The sequence below is a fragment of the Dendrobium catenatum genome, unplaced genomic scaffold (genome assembly GCF_001605985.2).
Source record: "Dendrobium catenatum unplaced genomic scaffold, ASM160598v2 fragScaff_scaffold_80, whole genome shotgun sequence".
Taxonomy (NCBI): Eukaryota; Viridiplantae; Streptophyta; class Magnoliopsida; order Asparagales; family Orchidaceae; genus Dendrobium; species Dendrobium catenatum.
Genome location: NW_021318542.1, coordinates 293,461 through 314,086, shown reverse-complemented (window position 1 = coordinate 314,086; position 20,626 = coordinate 293,461). Strand labels below are relative to the sequence as shown.

Genomic DNA, 20,626 nt, shown 5'->3' with positions numbered 1-20,626 from the left:
AAAAGTTTTTGGGCTTAGATAATTCTGAAGCTCCCTCTACCTCCGCACCACCGCCGATAAATTCGTTAGCTCCACCAAGCCGCTGTTGTTGAATCTTCTCTGACCATCATCGTCGAACCTCCATCTGGCAACCATTGATAGTCCTTCCGACCACCATTACTCGACTATGATCCTTTCGACCATCGTCACCCGACTACATTAATCCTTCCAACCACCGTCTCCTGATTATGATCGTTCCAACCATCTTCGCTAGCCAACTACAACACTTTCAATCACCATCATCTGATTATAATCTTTCTGACCACCGTTGCTCGAATAAAATCCTTCTGACCATTATCCCCTGTCAACTACGATTCTTCTAACCATCGTCGCCCGACTATGATCCTTCTGACCTCAGTTGACCATCATTTACGATCCCTCCGACCACCGTCACCTGGTTATGGTCATTCCAACCTTTGTTACTTATTGCCTATGATCCTTTTGACCATCGTTGCTTCCCTCTATCTTATTTGTTTGTTTGATGGATCTTCATATAAAGTTAGGTCATTACATTCTATATCTCTTTATAGCAAAAAAATTTACAGGATGCAACACTCATAAAATTTGTATTTGTTTTGCTGCTAGTAGGGCATTCTATGTTATAGTTTGATATTGTTTATTATATCTAAAAATGTGATTATTCTTATGTTTATCTGTAAAAAATTTGTGAATTAGAGAAATTATAATTATTTGCTAGGAGTTCTAATGTTTAAGGTATCGGGAGTTATAAAGACTTGGAATTCTGAATCTAACGTTCCTACAAGAGTTATAAGGGCCTAAAATTTTGAATATGTGGTGCTAAGTATTGAGAGGTATAAGGGCCTTTTATTTGATGTGATAGCACAATGAAAAATATGTATTTTAATTATTTTGAGCTAATACTGAATATGAAAATATATTTCCATCTGCCCTAAGATATTATGGATAATGGTACTTTTCTGCATAATATGCTTAAAGTTCAGTAATGATAATTTGTTTTATTGTTTCTTTCCAAGCATTGTTATTTGTTTATTATTAAGATTTAAGATAAGTTCAATATAGCTTATTAAGTCGTGGTTTGCTCATGCTTGCTACTTTGCATATATTTCAAGCCAGAGCAAAGGGGATGTATATTTGAGTTCGCATATGTATATTCTTTTTAGAAGTTTTGGCAATCATGGCTTTGGGGTCTGAATAATCTTCTCTATGTCATGTACTATTTGTAAATGATTATTTTGATTATATAAACTTCTTGATATGAATGAAAAGAAATCTGATGAATGTATATATGTACTCAATTAAAGTTATATAGTGGCTCCTTAGACTATCATAATTCAAAGATAAAAGAAATTCTTTCCAAATAGGCCACGAGAGTTTATCATGTTGCTATTTGACACCTTACGAACATGGCAAGGGATTGGTACCTTTCAAATGTAAATGGTGGTTTATAGACATGTCATCCAATAAGACAATATATTAGTTAAATTGTAGAATAAGATTGAAAATTGAGGGACTCATCATTGTTGAGATTAACAATTATTAAAACTTGATTTGATAGCTAGTGTTTTATTAAGTTTATATTACCTATACCTAGCTTGATGGTTCATGTTTTCTTATCCCATAAGTCACTTTTCTGCATAAATGGCTCATTCAATTATAATTAAACCAAGTGGCCAAATATATCACCTTTTATTACTTTTAAAACAAATATCCATATGTTATTATAAGGTGATGTTCTTCAACCTTAAGAATATTAGAGCAATGTATGAAATGGCTATGCCCCACATTTGTAATGTTCTTATCCATATGAAGGTTAAATGTTATATTAATGATTTGATTGGTAAGGTTAAATGTTATATTAATGATTTGATTAAGGGATAAGCACGATAAGCACGGTATGATCTTAAAATTATGTTTGATCGCTTCATATGTCACAACCTCAAGATGGATCTGTAGGAGTTCCTTGATTTTATAATCAAGCATTATTGAATTGAGGTTGACCCCTCTAAAAAAATTCAACTTAGATATGAAACATCTTTTACGACTCACATAATTGAGATCACTTTAAAGGAGGATAGTATTTCTCAGGTGCTTCATTTTCAGTTTTATTGGAAGGTACCAATTATACTGATTTATAATTTTCTATAAGATATGTTTTTATCTATAATAATCAAAAATAATATTTCAAGCATCGTTATAAATTTAATTTGAAAAAAGTCTCTGCCATAATATTGATATTATCGTGCTTTAATTACAATAATTTTCTCATATTTTTATGGGCAATGTAGATATGAAAATAAGTTTCTTATTTAATTGCAAGTTCTAAGGAAATAGATAAATATTGGTACAAGTGAGTTTTTGGGGATCGTTAGATGTCCGTTTTGTAACCCAATTTCATCAGAGCCTTCCAAACATGCTGATCAATTTTATGAATATTTTTTATAATTTTTAGAGCTTCAGATTTAAAAATATATAAGGATTTATATAAATTTTATGTTGAAATCTAAATAATTGATATAATTACGTACCAAAATACCCTTTACATATTTTATCATAAAAGACTCATCCCACTTACATAAACATCTCAAATGGCCATTCCAACCTCATTCGTTTTAGCAAACAAGAAAAAAAGGAAAATAAGAAGAAAATAGAGATGATGAGAGAGAGAGAAACTAATGTTTGGAAGTCTTAGAGTCATTTTTGTTGGTCAGCCAAATTGAAAAAATTGCTAACTCAACATAGGCTACCTTTATCCTACATCTAATTTTAATATTTTTTTTTCTTATTTTATGTTTAATTAATTTTAATTTGATCATAATTTATAAAATTTACGATAACACAATTTTTAGAAAACTTCCATAGTGTAATTTTTAATATGTTATAATTTTAATCATTATGCATATATTAACAAAAATATATAAAATTTTCAACGGGTATTTTTGTATATTACAAGAACCCTGATTTAAAAATTTTAGATAAATATGAAAATTGAATAAAAATTTATTAAAATTTTATAATACCAGTGTATGACAAGCTTACTTATTACAATCGGGCTGTCATAGGTATATACATGATGAAAAAGTGCACATTGTATTTTTCTGAATTTCATTAATTATAATTCATATACAAATTTTATATGTATTAATATAATATAGTGAGATGAATGTTGAGCATAATATCACTTATTTATTATGATATATATGCTATGAAATGTGTATATGTAAGAAAGGCTTATCATAATTGATTAACTGATTTATGTTGGTTAGAAATATGTTACTATGTATAAGAAGGTGAGATGACAAAATTTCCTTTAAAATATGTTTTATGGTGTAATCTTAAATGATATGAAAAAAGAGACATAAGGAGACAAATTGATATGATATAATACACCGATTGGCAGAAAATGATGACTTCTGATATGAAAGCCAACTAACCTAAATGATATATGATATGACTGATTCCTAGAAGTATAACTAATATAATTGAGATTGATTTCTATAAAGTTGACTTGCAAGATTGGAACAGAAAAAAAAATTAAAGATAGCTAAATGTCTAATCTTACTTATAGTGCTTGCATATACATATGACAAGAATATATAAGCATATATCTTTGGATTAAATAAAATCTTAATTAAAAAATATTATATTGTCATGATCGTTTTTGTGTTGAAGCTTGGACATTACATTATCTCACATAAGATGAATTCTTCTACCAATCCTTTTAATCATGCTTGAAGTTTTAATGATTTTACTTATTTAATATTTTATTAATTTTAATTTGATCAAAATTTACACAAGTTATGATAACTCAATTTTTTGTAAACTTTCACCATGTAATTTTAGTATGTTATAGTTTTAATTATTATGTATATATTAAAAGGAATATATTAAATTTTCATCAAATATTTTTGTATATTAGGAGAAATACCCTAATTTAAAATAGTTAGATAAATATAAAAATTGAATAAATAATTATTAAAATCTCATAATACCAATATATGACATGCATACTTGTTACTTTGAGTTGTTGCGGGTACATACATGGTGAAAAATTTCACACATCATTTTTATGAATTTCACTAATTCTGATTCATATGCAAATTTTTTATGCATTAATATGATATAGTGAGCTAAATGTTGAGCATAATATTACTTATTTATTATGTTATGTATGTTATAAAATGTGTATATATAAGAAATGATGGTCAGAAATAATTAACAAATTCAAGTTGGCTGGAGATATATTACCATGTATAAGAGGATGGGCAGACAATATTTTATTTAAAATATATTTTATGGTGTAATCTTAAATGATATGAAAAAAGATGCATAAGACAACAAATTGATATGATATAATTCACTGATGGACAGAAAATGATGACTTCTAATATGAAAGCCAACTAACTTAAATGATATATGATATGACTGATTCTTGGTAGTAGGGCTGATATAATTGGGACGGATTCCTATAAAGTTGACTTGCATGATTGGAACAAGAAAAATATTACATAAGCTAGATGTCTTATCTTGCTTATAGTGCTTGCATATATATATAATTAACATGATATGATAAAATAATATAATTAACATGATATGATTTACATAATTAATATACAATAAGCATATAAAAATGATAGGTATATTGATGTAATATGATGCTATATAAGCTATTTTGTTATTACTAAAGGATAGTCAGAACTTAAAGATCATTGTTCACTTGGTTACTAATAGTTGATTATGAATTATATTGCTTATATTCATTTTATTACTAATTATATGATATTAAATTAATCACATTGATTGGCACATATGTTATAATTATATGTTCATACTTATATTGACTAAATGATTACATGTATATTATGTGTAGTGTCTTATATTCATTTTAGTTCTATATTATGATAACCTACTAAGTTGTTAGCTCACTATGTAATTTTATATATTTTCAAGAAGGGGTAGAGATCTAGTGGAGTGAGGACAGATCAAGAATTTTGGTTTTATTTTATTATTATATTTTTATTTTTATTCTTGTGTAGTCAGGATCAAAGTTGATCAATATATCATTTATCAAGAAATTTTTAGATGAATATATGATTTTTAGTTGCTTTCATTTGATTGATTTATGTTGATAAACTCATAAAAGTTCTAGTTGATTAATTAAGAGATTTAAATATATCATTCTTCTAAAATTTGATCATGGGGCATTACACCAACCCCTTACCAAGTCGGTAAGGAAGAATACAAGATTCAAATGGGATCAAAGTTGTCAAGAAATACTTGAAAGTATAAAATGATATATGGTGTTACTTCCCATCTTAATGGCATTTATACCAAAATCATTCATCGTACTCTATGTACTTGCATCATTGCATAAGTCTTCCATTACATTTTAGCACAAATTAACAATGAGTAATAAAAGAATTTGATAAACCATCTTAGCATATATCTTATTTTAGATTAATTAAAATCTTAATTGAAAAATATTATCTTGTCATGATATTTTTTGTGTTGAAGTTTAGATATTATATGATCTCATATAAGATGAATTCATCTGTTAATCCTTTGAGTCATGCATGTAGTTTTTATGAAAGACACATATTAAATATTAATATAATTTTTAGATATCATATATCACATTAATTTTAATATAGATTTAAAAACAATGAGATTCACTCTCAAGAGATTTCGATCAAGAATTTTATTATTAAATAATTCGAGCAAGTTTCAATATTTCCTTTTTTTTTTTAAGATAGCGCGTTTATATATATTTTCAGATTCCTAAAGAGATTGAAAATGTCGACGGCTTCTCTCCTCCGGTTTTGCGCTCTTCCTCCTCTCCAAACCCTAAGCCGAAGCCATGGGCGACCATCATCAACTATCCACACCCCTCTCCGCCTCCACAGTCTACCATCCATCAAAAACCGCAGCTCCAAGACCGTAATTTCAATGTCCTACCGCGCCACTGTTCCTGCATCAGACCGGCTCCTTTCCGCTCTTTCTTACTCTCTCCCCTTCTTCAACTCACTTCACTATGGCCGCTTTCTCTTTGCTCGCTTTCCCGCCGTGGGGGTAGCTTTAGAGCCTCTGCTGCCGCTGATCGGGGCGTACAGGTCTCTGCCCTATGCGAGCTTCGTTGCATTCTTCGCCCTCTACCTCGGTGTGGTGAGGAATCCGGTGTTCGGTAGATACGTGAGATTCAATGCGATGCAGGCGGTGGTTCTTGATGTGTTACTCGCCCTGCCGGCGTTACTGCAGAGGATCTTTGGAGTGCCGGCGAGGGGTTTAGGGTTTCGGCTGCTCGAGGTTAGTTATAATGTTATCTTCATGATCGCTGCGGGATGCTTTTTCTACGGACTTGTGAGCTGTGTGTTCGGGAAGACGCCTTACCTTCCGCTGGTAGCATCAGCGGCTGACCGCCAGCTCTAACCAAGGCTTGAGACCATCAGAAGCTCCGGGTTTAGTCTTGCAAGTAAGTTTTGAGTGACTTGTTATTTCAATTTAACAGGTTAATATGCATAAGGTGAGAGGAATTTGTTTTGTTAGAATGATATGATTTTGTTAGTATGCGTTTATTGGAATCAGTGAGAGGAATTTCGTTTGTTGGAATGCTATTAATTGAGGGAATTATATTGTATCGTCTATCTTAGCAAAAACATCTAAATAAAGGTGTGAAATTGTGCAATTGTTTTTGTCAATAAGGCAAGGCGTGTGCCTCAAAATTAAATCATTAAGGTAATAAAAAAAATGAAATAATAAGTAATATACTATCATCAAAGTAAGATATCAAGTTAAAATAAGCTCCTAACATTATGTTTCTCTTACTTTCAATTCAACATAAACAAGTAGTCTAAGCTACTAAAATTATAATTTATAAATTCAAAAGTATCTCACACTCTTCATCTCTTTAGCGGGTCTTCATCAGAGTCATCCTTATTGTAGTTTTGCTTCCCTTCCCACTTATCCTTAGTTTTCTTTGTGAGTGTGATCGATGTCAGATTGGAGTGTAATATGTGATTGGGATTCAAAGACATGTGTGTGATTCTGATTCTCAAAACTATTTGTTTTAAGTTCATGCTCCAAGAAATAACAAAATAAGATTTATTTTATATATTATTTTTATAAAGTAAAAGTTTAGTTCATATAGAACTAAATCATTGGGGCTTAGCCTTTTAAAATTCGCACAGAGGCACAACTCAGCTCCATGCCTTATCAGGCCAAGGTGATATGTACACCTTATAGTATTTTTCTCAAAAAATGCTTTGAGGTGGGCCTTAAAGCATCTCTTATTGCACAATTTTAGATAATGGTTTAAGTTGCTTCTTGGTAGTAATTGTTAGATTAGTGGTGATTTAAATTGCCTCTAAAGTGTACGTCATTAAAAATATTAGAGGTTGTTTAGGCCTCCATTTGGTATATTAGCAATCCTAATGATAACATAGAGGCTAAGGAGAAATTATTAGGCATGGACAAAAGACACAGAGCGGCATTCAACATTCGTTTAAAAGAATTAGAAGTGTATGTAAGTTTGAAACTTTTTTTTGCACTTAGCTATCCTAATTATGATAGAGACTTTTGTAAAATGAAATTTTTAGGTGCAGATGATGGATTTAGATATTCGTCTATTATCCTATAAAAATTGTATGTGTACTTTGAAAAATTTTTCTCCTAAGTTATCATATAAATATGTAATTTGTTTATTAAATGGTGGATGCATCTTTGTTTCTACTATCCTTATTTAATAATTTCTCAATTATAAGAGCCTCTAACAATGCCTCCAGCTTTCATAGACACAGTTTAAACTTCTTCTATGAGTATATTCAGCTTCTCCATATAGAATGTTTTACTCTGCTGGTTATATGAGCTAGTTAGAAACACTAAAGTATGCTCTTGCCGGTAATTATATCTTTTATGGCTCATTTATGCTCTTGATTATGAATGTTAATGTGAAAATATTCTTGTATCAATTTGATCTTCTTAGTGAAGAAACTTACAACATATCATATGTTGAATTTTCTTAGAATTAACTAGATCTTCTTTATCATGTATGTATATTGTTGTTATGTTATATTTGCATTTATTTTTATGTGAGTGAATTGTCATTTCAAGAATTTTTTGAATTAATTTATTGTTAGGATTAATATAAATACATCTTGCCCTCAATTTCTTCTTAAATTTATACAATAGATTCTAATGGCATTTCCACTTTCTTCTTACCATGAGTTCAAATGCTTTCCTGTTGACCCAAAATTGAATATGATATCCTGAACTGCATAGGCAATGGATTGAATCTAGGTCAATCCTGGCCTAATATAAAATTTAAGTTGATTATTTGGATTGGGATCAACACAATCCTACCCAAATCTAGTTCCAAGTCATGATTTGTTTCTCTTCCTCTATACAGTTCCATAATCAATTAATTAACTTCTGATGCAAAAACAGTACAATACATTCATACTATTTCAAATGCTTCTTAGATTTCTGCAAACTAAATGGATTTTTAAATGCTCCCATCACTAACTTCCATAAATTCATGGAAACCAGCCATCCAAATAGAAGCTGGCTACTTTGTTAGCCATACAAAACACTAAAATAGTTGATGCTTTATAACAATGCCTTTTTTATGGGGTAGTTTTTAAGAAATCATACATATGAGAATCATATATTATTGAGATCTTTATTCTAGCTTTCTATCATCTATTCATTTTTCCACATACTTTTTTTTTCACAATTCATAATCTGATTTCTTTTTTTGATGAATGAGTATTTTAGGCGGCCTATTCTCATAAAGAGGTTGGTGGAACATTTGAATAAGTTGGTAGTTATGTTTACACCATAACAACCATGAACTCAACAAATAAATTACCAAGCATTGAAGAATTTGCTCAAGAAGATTATCATGGAGGGACATTTGACCGAGTATCTCATTGATGTACATGCTAGTAAGTGTCCATAAGAAGATCATTTTTTTAACCTTTATGAGGGACTGGAACCATGCATGTTATCATTAGGGTCCCAATCCAAAGCCTCTCAATAAAGGAGTCCAAAGCGATTCACCTTATATGATATTCACTCTTGCTCTTTATTGACACCTCTTATCTCTTTTTCAAATAATAGCCTAAAGAATTATCAGAACATCTCGATGTTGCTATCATTATCTCCACTCTAACTAACCACTATGGGGTTCTATGCATCCTCATCAACACCAACAATTTTGTTAATGTTTTATTTTTTGATATGATTGACAGATTGAGAGAACAAACCTCAATTCTCAAAATTACCACCATTCTAATGATTCTTTAGTTGGTTTCTCGGTAGAAAGATATTGGTTTCTAGGTAGAAAGATCTCTCGCTAAAGGCCCATTTACTTAAGAAGCAACTTCGGTATAGAAAAATGCTTTTTAAGATCACATGTTGATTACTTAGTTATTTGAACACGTTCCGCCTACAGTTTCATCTTGTGTCGCCACCTTCACAATTCTTTCAAAAAATATAGTGTCTACTTAACACCTAATGGTTAAATTTTCTAGTTCATAGGATATCACTGCTTTTAGGGTGGATTTCATTCAATCTTACCAGTGTTATATGGAAGCTGTGAAAGAAGATACCACCCGTGAATCAAAGATAAATGAAGAAGGAATGGTTGAAATTTATAACAAAGGAGAGCCTACTTCGAAGAAATTTCATCATAATTATCTTTGCTAATATAATTTAAGTAAACCTCTTAGGTTGTCACTAGTTTACATGTGTTGCCCTTTCTAGGAAACCCAAATCCTAAGTCATTTTGGCTGTAGGATTGATGTACCATGACCCATTAAATTCATGGTTATAAGCATAACCCTAAATAGCCTTAAATCTAGCTGCTTCTGCTTTTCTTTAGCTGTAGACTCCTTCAATGAAGAATTCACATTACTCAGTGTAGGCCAAGTGTTGATAAACTTCACATCGACCATTTTGATGAATAAGTGTGTCGTTAATTCAATGTTAATAAACAGCATAACATATTATACTAGTCATAATCAACTATGTATGACCATATCTCCATCTTCATTTCTTCAACCTTACATTCACCATTTGAACAACTAATAATCATTGTACCAAGTTTAATGATCCAGATTTTCTCTAGTTTAGATTAGGTAGTGGTGGGCCCATACACAAGCCAACAATCTTCCATTGATGCCCTTTTCATATGGGTAATTTGATGTTTGTTCAATGCCTAGCATTTAAATTGTGTCCATTGATATTAATTAGTCCTAATAATGATTTAGTAATCATTCATATAACCTTATGATCTATTAGCTCAACTTTTCAAAAGGTAGATCCTACTTAATTTTGTAAATTCTTTTTGATGGGGTTGTAGTTTGGTGGATACTTTGGGCAATCGACTTTTTTCAATCCTTTTATAAATCTTCTCATAATATCATCCTCTTTAAAGGATAATCTTATCCTTTTTTAGATTATCTACGAATTTGTAATTAATTCTTGAAAATTTTAGGATGTTGTAGAAATAATCGTTTTTAAGGAGCTTATTGACTTTAATCTATGTTTGTTAAGTAATTCTTCTAAAGCATCTCGATATGTTAAAATCTTTTAAAGAGATTTTTTCTCTTATTTACAGAAATTACATTTTGCTTGGAAGAGCTATAGGAAACACCCAATTGATGAGGAGCCTATGACACGCTTTCCTATGACTCCTCTTTTGAGTCTTTTTTTTTTTTTGAGTCATCTTGGTCAGTTAACCAAGGCTCTATGGCATCATTACCAATGTAATTATGCCATCCTAGGTCTAATTTACATAAAGTAGAGAAACCAGTACAACCTGTCTTATTGCAATCCTGTTCAATGCATGCAAGCATTCATATACCTTGAGACCCCAATCCATACTAAGTAGATGCCCTGATGCCTATCTTTTTATTAATATATATGCATACAAGATCGGTTATAATTTATTATCAAATGATGGAAAAACAAGCCAATGAAATGATCCATATTTCTTTTTTATAGTTTTGTTTGATGGTTTATGATTTATTTTAGTTGTAGACCAATGCCCTTAAGTGATAGTTTAAAGGCTCAAATAGGTGAGGATTGTTTGCTATTATTCTTCTCTCGACCACAATAAATGTCTTTCTTTGCTATTTTTAGGACTAAATTAGATATTTAGTATGTTTATTATATATTATATGTGATGCTCTATGATGTTTTGGATGTGTGATTAGGCTCAGAAGATTATATTCTCTACATAAATATGATAATAATAAAATAAGCTTTTAAATTCTTTTGCTTCTTAGCCCTCTTTTCTAGAAAATTTTAAAATCAATCTAATCCACCTTACGCTTCATTTGGGATAGCTTTCTTGCTGCTTTTTAAAGCAGTTTTTTAGTACAAAAATTTCTAGTTCAAATTTTGTTTAATTGAAAAGGTACTTTAGAAAGCAATAAGAAGGCTTCATTTAAGACAATTGTTTTGTTGCTTTCCAGTAAGAAAGTTATCCCAAACGAAGGCTAGTATACACTTTGAAAAATAAATTTTACTTCTAGTTGCCTTGTACCGGGTAGTGGTAGACCAAAACATATCCCAATGTATTTTTTTTTATAAATCCAAAAGGCCTCCATGTTAAACAATAAAAGGATATAACTTATAAGTATAAAACAGACATAGGGTTCGCTAAAGCTCCTAAGAGCAGCAATACAGGAGGAAATGAAATCCTAATGAGCCAAAAAATCAAACCACATAACAAAGTGAAAATAAAGTACAAAATAAGCAAATGAGAAGATCCGGACTCCGGAGGCAACGCACACCCACCCTCAAGCCAAGCAAGGGCCTTCCATTGGAGGTAACAAACGAAGAGCGACAGGCCACAAATCCCAACCCACAAAAAGACCACCAAGGTTGCCAACAAGCTAGGCCCAAGAGGTAGCACACCGAAGCCTTATCATCATTGCCCAGAATAAACCACCAACCAACAGAAAACCATTGGCAAAGCATATCACAAGCAAAAGAGGACACCAATGTCATAGAAGAAAAGACAACAGCTATTCCGAAACCGGATGGAAACTCATTTCTTCTTTGATTTACGTGTATTATTCTTACTTTTTTTTTAAAGGAAGACCAACGTCAATAATTTGAAGAATACTCAGATTAAACCCTAGAGTCTAAAGAATTCTCATCAATTTTTTCTCCACCAATTGAGGCCAATTCAATATTCAACCAATCACCATACATGACCTCATAATCTCTAACATTGCAAGTTAGGTGAGCTAGTAAGGCATCATTAGAAATAACTAAAATGGGAGTATCAACCATTCCCCCCTTTCCCACCATATGATCATCACCCTTAAGAACAGAAGTAGTGGCACCCTCATAACAATTAAGAGTCAACAACTCACTCGCAGTTGGAACACATTCACAGTTTTCAGAATCCAGAAAAACATCATCATCAAAAAATTTAGTTTCACCATCACTAATATCAATAATAGAGTCAGGGGATACATTAGGACTAGTTACCACTTTAAGTAAACAAAGATTAGGCTCACCAACCTCAACAAACTCCTTATTAACACCACTGTGAGGAACATCAGAAACATCAACCCCGTCCACAAAATTACCAGAGGAAGGTACTACCGGCACATCAATAGACAACGACACCTCAATTTCATTTATAGCTTGGTTAGGACTTAGGAGGATCAAGCACATCAACCGGTGCAACCAAAGCAACAACCAGAACCAATGGAGCAATGGGAGACCCACCATTAGAAATACTCAAGGGAGGAACAATAGCCCCAGCTGCCTCCACCCAATGGCGGAGCCAGAAAATATATTTAGGGGGGGGGGGGCTAAATTAATTTTTTTAATTTTCCTTCAATTTTTTTTTAAATTTACATCCAGGTTTGGGACCGGCATAGGAATTTTTTTTTTTCAAATTATTATTTAAGAATGTAAAATATTAAATATAAAATAATGAACAATTTACAATAAAAAAACTTTGGTAGCATAGAAAAATTAATTTAGCTACTTTGGTAGTAAAAAACTTCCTCTATAAAAAAATATTTGAAAAATAGCTAACAAGGTAGAAAAAAATGATTATTTTTTTAATAGCAAAGCATTTATAAAATTGTCTGAAATAAACCGTAATTATATAATATTTAATTATTAAAGTTATATAACATAAAGTTATATGATTTTTTTATCAAATTAAAAAAAATTAACATGTGAATTTTTATTATATTTAAATAGCTTGAAATTACATATGTAAAGAAATTTAAAAATGATAAAAAGACTAGCTTTAAAATATATGATAAAAGAATAAATTATAAGAGAAAAAAAGTCTCATATTAGAAGTGAAAAAAGTCACATGATTACGTGAAGAAGTGATTTTTTTTAGGGGGGCACGTGCCCCCCTCCCCCCCTCCCTCCGCCAATGCCTCCACCCTAATACCCGCCAAATTAAGGATCTCATTAAAAGACTTAATAGGACCCAACAGAATAGAAGAAACAAGAACAACATTTCCATCACTAACAACAATTTCCACAACATCATTTTCATTCCTAACAACGTTAAGAGGATTCACAGAAGTAGCATGAACGGGGACAGAGGACAAGGTTCGACACTCCCCCCTCACATGCCTAATAGCTTTACAAAGATCACAAAAGGGAGGGAAAGCCTCCATTTGCACAGTCTGGATGTATCCCAACTTATTAGGACTGAGCCACACTTTATCCGGATAGTTTTTAGTGATGTCCAGTTCAACCAAGACGCCCCAGAGAGGGCCGAGAACCAACAGTGGTGGCGTTATCAACTTTTAGCGGGCTGCCAAACAAAGAACCCAATGCATGGAGGATTTTGGGAGCGAATAAATGAGCCGTAAATTGGGGAAAGAAATTCAAATGGGAATAATAGAGGATTCAACACCGATATCAAGGGAAGGAGACCATTTGGTAACTTTCATGTAGCAATTATAATCAAGGTAAGAACGATGACAGAAAACCCTGCTATAATCTAGGTCATTTTTTCAATTTAATCAGCACATGAGGGGAGTCAAGCAAGGTTACAGAGAAATCTGCATATAGCTTAAGGTTGAAAAAAAACCTATGGATAGTATCCAAGCTAGGACGACAGGAAGGAAAAAAAACCAACTAAGGCAAACTGGAAGGGTGCCGCCAGCGAAATAATCTCCTCTGAAATCCACACAGCAGGTAAACCACGATAGGTAGCCGTTTTGTTAACGTGAAAACAAACATCTGATACAGAACCAGATAAAGCACCCAAGAAAGAACACGACTTCTTAGATACATCCAAAAAATCAGGATCTAATTCAGGGCACGAAGGACCGAAGGGGACGAAGCAGAAAACAAACGAAAATGCACGACAAGAAAACCAAAGGGAGGAAGGAACTTCCCTAAAGCTAGAGGCGCGGCAACGGCGGAGCGTTGCCGGAGAGAAACTACCGGGAGAAGCCCAGGGAGAGTTGGGCGCGAAGCCCTAGCTCCGGATGCGGAGAATCCCTAGCTTCGCACATGGAGTGACTTTTTAGGTTAAATATATAACTCTTGACATGACACGACATATCCCAATGTATAAACACATGGCTAATAGGCTCTTAGGGTATATATTATTTAGGTAATCGCAAAATATTTTCTCTAAAATTTGAATAAATTTGGTTAATATATGTTCCTAAAAAGTAGATAGAGTTTCTAAATGGTATGTTAGATATGATAAATCAGCCTATGCCTTTCGCTCTGGGCATGCATATAGGGTTTATGTTTCCAAACATCTTGTAAAGCTACTCGATGATCTCTCATCTTGATAACCAATATATTAGGAGTTTATTTGGGCTGCCACCCACATATTGGAGAACCATCCCTTCATACTAACGCCTCTTCTCTTCACCGGAGTTGAGTTTTTAAGAAGCGTTGCTTTGGTGATCTCTTACAGTCCATCTGCAAGAATTCTTTGTTGATTGCGTCATGAATCATATGTGATGAGTCAACCTAATTCATCACCTTTTATATGATGGACCATTTCTTTTGCCTCTTCTATCCTCTCTAGCTAGAGAATGGTTGCTTTGGTGATCTATTAAGATCCATATGTAAGACAATACAATATTTAGTGGGTATAAGTTGAATGTACTAGCTTGATAATGTAGAACTTCTATGGCTCTAGAGTAGAGAGTCTTGGTCTTCTAGTTCTAAAATTTACCTATGCAGTAAGAGAGGTCAATATTATTCTATGGTTTACTTTATATCTTTGTATTATATGAGGATACTATGTTTTCTGCGTATGTGATATATTAAAACTAGCCAAGCGACCACCCTTAGTGGTTTGACTTCCAATACTTAGTAACTTTCTGATAGCATCTTGGTTGAATTTGAAATCCTTATCTATCTAGCTAACCAAAAGGAGTTGGAAAGACCCTTGGCCAATTGAATTCTACTAAGAGCATATAATCTAATTAGGCCAACTTGCTCCTCTCGAGGCTTAAGTGGGTTATTTTCTCCCAGGTTGTAGCTCGTGCTCTAGAGGCTCATTTTAGGCTCAAATTTAGGAGAGATTATTTTGTGCGGAGACCAGACGGCGAGAACCGTCCGGATTTGTTGCGCTTTTACAACCATTTTGCTGCACTTTTGCAAATACTCAGCATATACAATTATGAATGCACTTTTGCCGAGTATTTGCAGCGCTTTTACAAAAGGGCAATAAAAGCACAACAAATATTCAATTAGTAGGATATTTATTGCGCTGTTGCCGCCCTTTTATAAAAGCATAGGAAATACCCAGCAAAAGTGCATTCATAATTGCATATTTGCTGTCTTTTTCTGAGTATTTGCAAAACCGTCCAATCTCCGGACAATAATTTCTCCTTTCAGTTATGACATGCAATGGGATTGGTACAGCTAAAATGATGAGTTGAACGACTTTATATAAGAGATGAGGATTGTGTGCTTTTCAATTGTTAGTGGGAAAAGTGATATGATCGTTTTCATACAAAGTGGGTTTAACATCATTATTGTCATATGCGGCCATAAATGGGATATATACATCATCTTTTCTTCAACTGTTTCCCCGCAAGACGATCATCATTTTTTTTTTTTTGGGACAGTTAGATCAATTAAGGTAAACTCACACACGCATTATATATACAAGACTCGAGCCCAAGAGCTCTTGATTGATAGATCAAGCTAGATGAGTTGCGTGACAATCATCACTTTAATATGCGGTGGGTTTAATGTTAATAGCGTCGCCAATGCCCAACTTGATGTCACCATTGCAGCAGGTAGGATAGTCTTTAATGATTAGCATTGTTAATGATAAGCTTGAAAATGCTTACTAGATACAATTTTAGGAATGCCCCTTCATTACTTACAAAGGATATGTTGCCCTCTTCAAGAGGAGTATATTTCCTCAAATGATTTGCAAAATAATTCTAGAAAAGATTGCAATAACTTCAAAAAATTTCCAAGTCTTTTCAAATATTTTTCATGATAACAGTTGACTTGAGGCAATATGAGCCTTCCACTGTTCTGCCGCCGTGCTGCCATACGAAGTCGAGCTAGCCATTGCCGCCGTGCCGCCTCGCCTGCCGTGTTGCCTAACGTTGCACTCGTAGTTTCGCCCTTTTTTTAATCAAAGGGTCGGTAGGTTGTGTCCGGTCAACCAGGTAATTCTCGTGGGTCTGGTTCAGGTTGACTTGTTTAGACCCGGGTTAACTGGTAGACTTATTTTGACACCCTAGAAAAAATGTGTGAAAAAAAAACCATCACTTTTTAAATCATGTTTTCCAATCAAATTAATGAGCCACTAATTACATCCAAACAAATAATAAAATTTAAATATAATTAAATTCATTTTCTATTTTTAAATAGCTAAATTTTTGGGATCAATAGAATATTAGCTATGGGCCCCCGAAAAAGATAAATAAATAGAAACTTGATGGCAACTGGGACGCTGATATTCGAATTAGGCAGTGAAAGACAAATCCAATTTGGATTCTTTTTACTCTAATAAAGAAATCAAAATATTTCCCAAAAAAAAAAAATCATAAAAAATTCAGAGCAGATCTGCGGAAATACAGTAAATTGCAGATGTACAGTAAATTGCAGATGTAAATTGCAGAACGAAAAAGTTCAGAAAGAAGATCAGAAGAATAGAAGAACTTACAATGCTAAAAGCCAATTATTATTGCACTTCAAACTTAGGTATTACAAACTGATACCCTTTCTCTTGTTGAATGCTTCTATTTATAGAGAAGATTTCTTAAAGGCGGGGTTCACTCGCACACATACAAGGACAACAATAATAGAAAAAGTTACAGATAAAGTTCAGACCGGTCTAGATTCTTTCTTTAGGGAATGATAAGATTAGGACTCTTAGACTAATGACTATTTGCTATTAGTTAGCAGCGCCGGCTCGTAAGTGAGCCGAGCCGGCTTGTGAGCTGGCTCGAACTCGACTCGTTAATAATACGCATCACTTTTCAAACGAGCTCGAGCTTTCGAGTCGAGCTCGAGCTTGATATTTTCTAAACGAGTCGATCTCAAGCCCACTAATCGAGCTCGAACTCATAAGTATTAAATGAGCTAGGCTTGATAAGGCAAATACTCGACTCGACTCGTTTACACCCCTAATTCTCACCCACTAAACCCTAAAGGTTTTCTGAGCAGATAGAGAAATTTTTTCTGTTTTATTTTTTAGATCATCATCATAAATTTTATTTGGTTATTATTTTTTCATTATTTTTAAGAAATTTATGTATTAGAAAACAGTTTTTTAAATATTTGTTTATCCGGCGGTGTTGAGATTATGAGAATTTTACCATTGTGATTGTTATTATTTAAATGAGAAAATTTAATTATTATGTGAGGATGGACAATCATGAAAGATTGTTAAGAACATTTTTTATAGTGATATTGATTTGTCTCTCCATTAAATGGATTTATGACAATTAAATTAAAAGATTGAAAATGATTGTATTATAGGATGATATCATTTAGATTGATTAAAAATAAAATAAAATAAAAATGATTTAAATGGCTTTTATATAAAAGAATGGGTAGAAATTATGATATGCATTACTAAAAAGAGGTTGATTATAATAAATAACTGAAAGAAAAGTCCATTAAAATTAGTTTAATATCTCACATAGGATTAAACAAAAGAACAGAATGAGAGTGTGTAAAACTGAGCTTACATAACTAAGGTAAGACTAATGACGATGAGAATGATCTAATTAAAAAGTCTAAAAAGCACAGAAACTGTGAGTGTACACTTTATGTACAAATAGTGTCTATATAGTTTGAACCAAATTGTGTACATAATTTTTACGCAGTGTACGCAATCTATACACTCACAGTCCGGACTGAACTTTCCCGTCCGAACTCCACGGAATAATTTCTCCATTTCAACAAAGCAATTCCATTCTGTTAATTTTTATACTAAAAATTTACTAAGAAAATCATCCCAAAAGAAGTCGCAAGCAGCTTCAGTACCTCAGAAGAACGAACTTTTATTTTATCCAGTGAACGTACGCAGAGGAACGTTCGGTTTTAGGCAAAAAATCGCCTATACCGAGTACCGAGGTGTACCGAGTTTTTTCAAAAAACTGAGTACAAGCGCTTTTTTGACTAAAACCGAACGTTCCTCTGCATACGTTCACTGGATATAATAAAAGTTCCAGAAGAACTGACTGCAATCTTGTGGACAAAATTATCAACTTTTAATACTCACAGAGGAATATCCATGTCAACTTGAACAGTGAAGAAAACTTGTAAATAATAGAGGAAAAATAATCTCCGACGCAAAAACTTGTAACAAAACATTTGTAATAAGTTCACAGCAATCCATTGTTATTAAGTAAAACAACTGCAACAATAACAGAGTTCATTCAACAACTGTTCCTCAAAAATATGCTACAACCACAAAACTTTATAAAAAGCATTGAAGAAACGATATCTAAACAGAGAAATAAGCTGTAAAAAAAAAAACTATTCGCTCTATTATATCCAAGATTTCTCATTGATGTTTATTTACCGACACACAGAAATTAATTAGCAAATAACGCAAGCATTCGGGTTCTCCTCTGCACTGTGAACATAGTAGTGAGTGGTCATCTGAGGATTGTAAGACTTGTAAGCCTTGACAAGATCCATGATCATCTGCTCTTGAGGACTGATCTCTTCTTTCTTGGCTTCTTCCTTTTTCTTCTCAGGTTTGTCCTTCTTCGGTTCTTCCTTCTTTGGCTCTTCCTTCTTTGGTTCCTCCTTCTTTGCTTCTTCTTTCTTAGCTTCCTCCTTCTCAGGCTCTTTTGCAGGCCCAACTGAAAGGAGGTCGGTGTGCCAAAACTTCCTTAGTTTGTTCACCACATCAATGGGATCCACACTTCCCACCACTGTAAGTTTTCTCTCCTTCATGTCCATGGCAATCATATCAATTCCTATCAGAGCAGAAAAGTCAGATAGAAAGTTAGAAATAGAAATTAGAAATATTAATTGATGATACCTCGAAGAGTGGAGACTGCCTTCAAAGCCTTCTGCTTGTCTTTATCGTCATGCAAGTCTAGTTTCAAAATAAGTTTCTGCAATAAAATCACAACGAGATCGACAAGATTCCAACTTTAAAAACAAAATTAAACTTTGTAAAAAAACTAAAGGAAATCGGATTTCTGCAAGATTCGAATCAAAACAAGTGCTTTCGAATAGTAACTATAAAGGATTCTCCTTTTTTTTATAAAAGGAGCCTCCTTTCTTCTCACAGATTGCCAGAAGCAGGCTTGAACAAAAAATAAGACACAAATCAACCATATTGGAAACGCCAGAAGTATTCAAAGCGTATGTTTACCTTCATTTCCCCCATAAGCGACCAGATGAAGAAAACAGTATGAAGGCAGAGAAGGAAAATAAGAGAGTGGAAAAGGCTCGGTTGTGATAAAAAGTAGGATAGCTATTTAAAAGTAGAAGAAGAAGAAGATGATGATGATGATGATGAAGATGAAGATGAAGAGGAGAGCTTTGAGAGGGATGGTCTACTACGGAAAAAGGGAAAGTGTGAGGAAGAGGATTAACAGAGAAAACTTTGTCTTTATAATAATGGAGTGGGCCTTTCTGCTCGGCTTTTCTCGAATTTTTTTGTATGGTGGGGACGACGAGAAAGAGAGAAAGATTACGGGTTTGATTCGCTGAACCATCGTCAGCTAACAACCCAAAAGCAAGCGAGCAGTCAAAATCAATCTGACGAACAGTCGACGTTCGCCGGCGTTATTTTCTTCCTCAGTCACGCCTGACTGAACAAAACAGACGCAGCTCACTTTGATATGTTTGACCCAACTCATTTTGAACTATTAGTTAAAAATCTTGATTATCAATTAAAAAGTTTTAAATTAATTGTCTAAATATTTTTAAAAAACTTTGATATGTTTCTTGATAGTTTAATTATCAATCTAAAGGTTTTGAATTATCTGCCTGTAATCACCCTCATAGGAGAGGCATGACGGCGTAATTAATTCATCAGCGAGCCTACCAGTAATTAGCCCCATCGATGCGAACAATTATTAGGTCCGGTAAACGGACGTAGCTCTACGTGCGGTCACCACTGACTTACCCGGTATTTGCTCGGTATTGT

General features: G+C 33.1%; 2 protein-coding genes across 3 annotated transcripts; one reads left to right on the top strand and one right to left on the bottom strand.

The window, feature by feature from the left end:
* The first annotated feature begins 5,774 nt into the window (after positions 1 to 5,774).
* LOC110104477 (protein TIC 20-II, chloroplastic) lies at positions 5,775 to 6,671 on the top strand. The gene has a single exon (XM_020833617.2). The coding sequence runs from the start codon at positions 5,812 to 5,814 to the stop codon at positions 6,442 to 6,444; it is 633 nt and encodes a 210-aa protein (XP_020689276.1). The 5' UTR covers positions 5,775 to 5,811; the 3' UTR covers positions 6,445 to 6,671.
* A 12,156-nt stretch (positions 6,672 to 18,827) lies between these two features.
* LOC110104436 (heavy metal-associated isoprenylated plant protein 39-like) lies at positions 18,828 to 20,071 on the bottom strand. Of its 2 annotated transcripts, none has more exons than XM_020833545.2 (3): positions 19,847 to 20,071; positions 19,527 to 19,583; positions 18,828 to 19,442 (listed from the first exon to the last, which is right to left on the bottom strand). In XM_020833545.2, the coding sequence occupies exon 3, from the start codon at positions 19,432 to 19,434 to the stop codon at positions 19,057 to 19,059; it is 378 nt and encodes a 125-aa protein (XP_020689204.1). In that variant the 5' UTR covers positions 19,435 to 19,442; positions 19,527 to 19,583; positions 19,847 to 20,071; the 3' UTR covers positions 18,828 to 19,056. The 2 variants fall into 2 exon arrangements, with proteins under 2 accessions (XP_020689204.1, XP_020689203.1); XM_020833544.2 differs by having other exon boundaries at positions 19,508 to 19,583; positions 19,847 to 20,069.
* Positions 20,072 to 20,626: the final 555 nt, after the last annotated feature.

What these genes read in the sequence shown, in the direction of transcription:
- LOC110104436 (XM_020833544.2), bottom strand. An exon ending in GGCAGTCTCCACTCTTCGAG is followed by an intron (nt 19,443 to 19,507) that starts GTATCATCAATT and finishes CTGCTCTGATAG; the next exon opens with GAATTGATATGATTGCCATG.
- LOC110104477 (XM_020833617.2), top strand. Translation starts at nt 5,812, where the DNA reads ATGTCGACGGCTTCTCTCCTCCGGTTTTGCGCTCTTCCTCCTCTCCAA.